At 45.2% G+C, this 7,500-nt stretch overlaps 1 protein-coding gene across 8 annotated transcripts in view; it reads right to left on the reverse strand.

Annotated features, from left to right (window-relative positions):
• The window catches only part of LOC127970125 (girdin), a 60,049-nt gene that overhangs the window by 41,549 nt on the left and 11,000 nt on the right, over nt 1-7,500 (reverse strand). For all 8 annotated transcript variants that reach the window (XR_008156529.1, XR_008156528.1, XM_052572404.1 and 5 more), the window contains exons 3-4: nt 3,827-3,935; nt 796-865 (exon numbers count right to left, since the gene is read on the reverse strand). Coding sequence is in view for 6 of the 8 variants with exons in the window: in XM_052572404.1 (XP_052428364.1) it covers nt 796-865; nt 3,827-3,935 (179 nt within the window). In the remaining 2 variants the exon portion in view is untranslated. The remainder of the gene's footprint in view (nt 1-795; nt 866-3,826; nt 3,936-7,500) is intronic.

Raw genomic sequence — 7,500 nt, forward strand, 5'->3', positions numbered from 1 at the left:
CCTGCAGCACAGAAGCAGTCATCAGGAGCACAGGGATATTTGGAGAAATAGACAACAATACACTGTATGGGTCACAATTATACATTTCTCTTATGACACAAATCATTAGGATATTCAGTAAAGATCATGTTCATGAAGATATTTAGTAAATCTCCTACAGTAAATATATCAAAACTTAATGTTTGATTAGTAATATGCATTGCTAAGAACTTCATTTGAACAACTTTAAAGATGATTTTCTCAATATTTAGATTTTTTTGCTCCCTCAGATTCCAGATTTTCAGATAGTTGTGTCTCAGACAAATATTGTCCTATCGCCGAAAATGAACATTCGGTCATGAATTACTCACCCTACTCCAAACCCATGAAACCTCCGTTCATCTTCAGAACACAAATTATGATATTTCTGATGAAGTCCAAGAGCTCTCTGACAGTAATGTTGTAACCATGATCAACATCCAGAAACATAGCAAACAGTTGAGCCACAGACATCACATGGACTGTTTTACTATGCTTCTGGACCTGGGAACATTACAGTGCTGTCTATGTAGGGTCAGAGAGCTCTCGGACTTCATCAGATATATCTTAATTTGTGTTCTGAAGATGAACGAAGGTCTTATGCGTTTGGAGTGGTGTGAACTATCCCTGTAAGAGACAGTGTGACAGCTAGGATTCAGTTCAAGGCTAAAACCAAAAGAGATTCAAGAGATTCAGAAACAGATTAAATAATAAATTATTCTGTGAAATCTGAGCAGCGAGGCTGATAGACTGAGTGTGTTCTCCTGCGAGACGTACCGCTCAGAGGAGTCCGGCCCAGCACCAGCACGTCAGGAAGTGACATCACTACCAGCTGCTGCAACGTCTCCTGGAACGCAAAGAGGGTCAGGAGCACACACACACACACACACACACACACGCACACACACACGAACACGCGCACACACGATCAGCGAACACACAATCAGCGCACACACACAATGAGCGCACACACACGATGAGCACACACAGGATCAGCGATCACACGATCAGCGCACACACGATCAGCGCACACACGATCAGCGATCACACGATCAGCGATCACACAATCAGCGCACACACACGATGAGCACACACACGATCAGCGCACACAGGATCAGCGATCACACGATCAGCGCACACACGATCAGCGCACACACGATCAGCGCACACACAATCAGCGCACACACAATCAGCACACACACAATCAGCACACACAAACGATCAGCGCACACACGATCAGCGAAAACACGATCAGCGAACACACGATCAGCGAACACACGATCAGCGATCACACGGTCAGCACACACACGATCAGCGCACACACGATCAGCGCACACACGATCAGCGCACACACGATCAGCGCACACACGATCAGCGCACACACGATCAGCGCACACACGGTCAGCGCACACACGATCAGCGCACACATGATCAGCGCACACACTATCGGCGCACACACGTTCAGCGCACACGCGATCGGCGCACACGCGATCAGCACACACAAACGATCAGCGCACACACGATCAGCGAACACACGATCAGCGAAAACACGATCAGCGAACACACGATCAGCGAACACACGATCAGCGATCACACGGTCAGCACACACACGATCAGCGCACACACGATCAGCGCACACACGTTCAGCACACACACGCGATCAGCAAACACAAACGATCAGCGCACACACGATCAGCGAACACACGATCAGCGAACACACGATCAGCGATCACACGGTCAGCACACACACGATCAGCGAACACACGATCAGCGAACACACGATCAGCGATCACACGGTCAGCACACACACGATCAGCGCACACACGTTCAGCGCACACACGATCGGCGCACACACGATCGGCGCACACACGATCAGCACACACACGCGATCAGCAAACACAAACGATCAGCGCACACACGATCAGCGAACACACGATCAGCGATCACACGGTCAGCACACACACGATCAGCGCACACACGATCAGCGCACACACGATCAGCGCACACACGATCAGCGCACACACGTTCAGCGCACACACGTTCAGCGTACACACGTTCAGCGCACACACGATCGGCGCACACACGATCAGCACACACACGCGATCAGCAAACACAAACGATCAGCGCACACACGATCAGCGAACACACGATCAGCGAAAACACGATCAGCGAACACACGATCAGCGATCACACGATCAGCGCACACACGATCAGCGAACACACGATCAGCGATCACACGATCAGCGCACACACAATCAGCGCACACACTATCGGCGCACACACGATCAGCGCACACACGTTCGGCGCACACGCGATCAGCACACACACGCGATCAGCGGACACACGATCAGCGCACACACGGTCAGCGAACACACACGATCAGCGAACACACACGATCAGCTCACACACGATCAGCGCACACACACGATCAGCACACACACGATCAGCTCACACACGATCAGCGCACACACACGATCAGCACACACACACGATCAGCGCACACACAATCGGCGCACACACTATCGGCGCACACACACTATCGGCGAACACACGTTCGGCGCACACACGATCAGCACACACACGCGATCAGCAAACACACACGATCAGCGCACACACGATCAGCGCACACACGATCAGCGCACACACGATCAGCACCCACACACGATCAGCGAACACACGATCAGCGAACACACGATCAGCGAACACACGATCAGCGAACACACGATCAGCGCACACACGATCAGCGCACACACGTTCAGCGCACACACGATCAGCGCACACACGATCAGCGCACACACGATCAGCGCACACACGATCAGCGCACACACGATCAGCGCACACACACGATCAGCGCACACACGATCAGCGTCCACACGTTCAGCACACACGATCGGCGAACACACACGATCGGCGCACACACGATCAGCACACACGATCAGCGCACACACGATCAGCGCACACACGATCAGCGAACACACACGATCAGCGCACACACGATCAGCGAACACACACGATCAGCGCACACACGATCAGCGCACACACGATCAGCGCACACGATCAGCGCACACACGATCAGCGCACACACACGATCAGCGCACACACGATCAGCGCACACACGATCAGCGAACACACACGATCAGCGCACACACGATCAGCGCACACACGATCAGCGCGCACGATCAGCGCACACACGATCAGCGCACACACACGATCAGCGCACACACACTATCGGCGCACACACACTATCGGCGAACACGCGTTCGGCGCACACGCGATCAGCACACACACGCGATCAGCAAACACACACGATCAGCGCACACACGATCAGCGCACACACGATCAGCGCACACACGATCAGCGAACACACACGATCAGCGAACACACACGATCAGCGAACACACACGATCAGCGCACACACGATCAGCGCACACGATCAGCGCACACACGATCAGCACACACACTATCGGCGCACACACACTATCGGCGCACACACACTATCGGCGCACACACACTATCGGCGCACACACACGTTCGGCGCACACACGTTCGGCGCACACGCGATCAGCACACACACACGATCAGCGCACACACGATCAGCGCACACACGATCAGCACACACACACGATCAGCGCACACACACGATCAGCGCACACACGATCAGCACACACACGATCAGCGCGCACACACGATCAGCGCGCACACACGATCAGCGCACACACGATCAGCGCACACACGTTCAGCACACACACACGATCAGCACACACACACGATCAGCGAACACACACTCATATATCAGTCTGACGCTCACCTGATAGCAGGACTTGATCTGCTGCACGAGGAGGGACAGGTTCTGGATGCGCAGTGTTGGCTCGTTCTTCACCTTCCTATGGGCTCTCTGGACACTGCTCTTTGGGTTTCTGTCAGAAGAAACCACACGGACATTAGACGTTTGCAATTTTTCAAAATTACACTTTCAATTTTGATCTCAGCCTCCAATGATTCTGAAAATACATTAATTGCGATAAAATGCTTATTGTGCCTCATTCTGCCCCCTTTCCAATGCTGCGCTTTCGCTCCTCCATAAAAGTCGAATTTCACGTGCAAATCAGTCAAATAACTTTTGTAAAATGAGACTTCCTTGGTTTATTCAAGTTGACTATATTTATTCATGTTTTTAAAGGTGCTAAAGGTACTCGTGCTGTTCCTCAGGAACAACGCAGATGTAAAGTGAACGTTTAGCTTAAACTGTGATTGTGATTATTTACATGAACCATTGTTGGTTATGTAATAAGTGAACATCAACAGTAGAGAATGAAAATACATGTGCATCTGAGCGGCTCTTAAAGTGACCATGTGCTTGATATTAATCAAACAATAAAACAGACACACTGCTCCTGACTGAAGGAGATTAGTACCCTTAATAGGAACCTGAGGAAGTTTAATTCTGGCCCACTCATAATCGTGTTAAATAATTGTGATTACAATATTAACCAAAATAATCCTGATTATGATATTGGCCATAATCAATCAGTTCTGACAGTAGGGCTGCACAATCAATCACATATTTTAATCACGATTACGGATGCCATGATTACATAATAGTTCAAAGCTGCGATTACAAAAATAAATAAACAATTAAAAATATCCACTTGCCTTATTCTGTGTTTAAGAGCGGGGTTTAAAACTTAAACACTCTGGATAAAAGAGATTTAGTTTAACTGATAGTCGTCATAGATATGTTAAACACCAAACATGTACTCGTTTGAACTCTGAATCACACAGACCTTTATTACAGTGAGCAGACGCGATCACGCACGAAACAACGCTGTGAAATCCAGTAAGAAGCACTCGAGTCCAGCGCAGAGTTCAGAGTTCAAATCATGTCTCTTTCATTTAAAGTAGTTTATAGCCAAATCAATCAGAGCTGTTATTCTCGTCAACACGGATGCATAACAGTGCTACAACAATCCAGTTAGACATTTCCATCCACAAATCACCCACATTTACCATAGTTTTACTGTAGTAATGGTAATAATGGTCCAGTGGCAGAAAAGTAGGATATTCATATATATATATATATATATATATATATATATATATATATATATTAAAGGAGTAATGGAATATAACTACATAATTTTGTTAATTATTCTATCAGTTGATGTGGATTTGTAATTGAATGTCTTTAGGCTAATGTTTTACCATGGTAATGAGGTGCTGTACTATATGACCTACACATGTATGATGAGACTGTTACAGATTTCACAACAGTACTGTTTTTGTTAATGAAGATAGATGTAGATCTGCATCCCAACTCAAGCTCCTGTTCTAATGTGTATTTCTAGGAGACTAAGCTTGTGTATTATTACTTGTTCAGTGTTTCAGTGTCACTAAACCAGCAGCTGGAGCAGTGTTAGCCTGGAGCCCTGATCATTTCCTTTCCTTTGGTAAACAATTCTCTCTCTTTTTTTTGTTTTACTATAACATTATTATACCATGCATAATTACTTTTTTTTGTTTGTTTAAAGAAGAAACCAAACCAATATATAGTTGAGCTTTAAGGCTCAATGCTATAGAAAAGCAATACAAGTTCAGGAAGAGTGTTTTTTTTTATATTTTATATGTATCTTTTATATATAAATATGGCATGCAGCTTCAAACAATAGCATACATCTGTTTGAAATAATCATTATTAATAAATCACAATTTCAATTTCAAGGGAATAATCGACAATGATGATTTTTGTCATAATCGTGTGGCCCTAGCTGATGGACATTCATTCTGCCAGCCAGAAGCTCACTTTCCCTGTCTACTCACATTTTTGCTTTTTATTTTTAGCAACGTAAATATTTTTTTTATTGAAGGTGCAAGAGGAGATGCTAACACTAGCCTGATAGCACTGAAAGCTAACGTCCCATCCTCCCTGTCACCGCTCAAAGCCACGCCCCCTGAACACATTCATGCTCACAGACCAGAATACCAGAGACAACACTACTACAGCAGACTTCAGCAGCGGTTCCCATTCAGTCCATGTTCTGAAGTGAAGTAAAGCCCTGCTCAGGGAGTAGGGAGCAGTGAACGCAGACTGGAACACAGTTCATTCACGTAGCTGGAGTTGGTCATCTGAATCAGTGTGCTAATAATTAAGACAGACTGGAACTGGGAACCGCTGGGTTACATCATGTGTCATTAACCAGCGAGAAGACTTTAATAGTACTACAATACCAGGAAGGAAGATCAGATGTTGATGTTTGTCTGCTGTACTAGCTCTGTCTGCAGAGCGTGTGTGAACACACTGATGATGTATAGTGTGTGTGTGTGAACAGTGTGTGTAGAGGTGTGCAGATACACGCTGACAGACAGGGAGGAAACACATTTAAAACACTCGGACAGAGCTTTGATTGGACGTACATTTCTTGGTCCTACGCCTTCCACAGAATATATAAATACAGATAAATACATTTAAACCACTTAATGATCTCTATCGGGACGTGAAGAGACTTTCAACCGGTATAACAAAAAACTCTCTTGAAGACAACTGCCTATTGCACCTTTAATTAATTGTTACGTTTTTATTTAAGAGAATATTTGATCTTTACTAAAAGAAAAATTTAAATAGGAATTTAACTGCTCAGATTCATACTCTGGTCACTTAAATGAGTGATTACATTGGTAAAGTCCACATCAGACTCTGATAACAAAAAAATCAGGAAAATCTGACCACAACCCCCCACCCCCCCATTATTAAAAATAAATATTTGAGCACATTACAGGTTTAGCATTTATTGTAATAATAAATACTATTGTCCTGTAAAAATAAAAAGCAGCATTTCATGACCATGGTAATATGATATAATGTAATCTGGTTAGTTTTCACTTAAGAAAACCAATGGCATTGATCTGTCAATCTAGTTTACAACAAACTGTCACGCTACAATAAATACCAACAGTCGTTTATTCCAAATCCACAGGAGAACAGGTAATCCAAGAGAGGTAACTTCCAACACAAGCTTCTCAGGACATACTCAACACCAGATGAAGATAAAACCAAGCACACTCCAACTAAAATAAGGTTATTAATGAGGGGCAGACGGGTGAGGACGATAAACAAGACACAGGTGAACTAATCAAATCAAACACAGGGAGACACCAGGTCACACAGAGCACAATAAACAGGCCTGGGGTGACACAAACTGACTTCTTTCTCCAGACGTGTGCTGGTCTTCAGACTGAACCAGACGCCACCTGATTCTAATATTACATCAACGTTAAATAGTAATGACTTTATGAATTTCTTCACTGATAAAATAGATAACATTAGAAATATAATAGCGAATGTAGATTCTACAGCGTCTAACACTTCAGTTTCATCCATCACACCCAAAGATAAACTGCAGTGCTTTACAACTATAGGACAGGAAGAGCTAAATAAACTTATCACTGTATCTAAACCAACAACATGTTTATTAGATCCTGTACCCT

This window comes from Carassius gibelio, chromosome B13 (assembly GCF_023724105.1).
Source record: "Carassius gibelio isolate Cgi1373 ecotype wild population from Czech Republic chromosome B13, carGib1.2-hapl.c, whole genome shotgun sequence".
In the NCBI taxonomy this organism is placed as follows: domain Eukaryota; kingdom Metazoa; phylum Chordata; class Actinopteri; order Cypriniformes; family Cyprinidae; genus Carassius; species Carassius gibelio.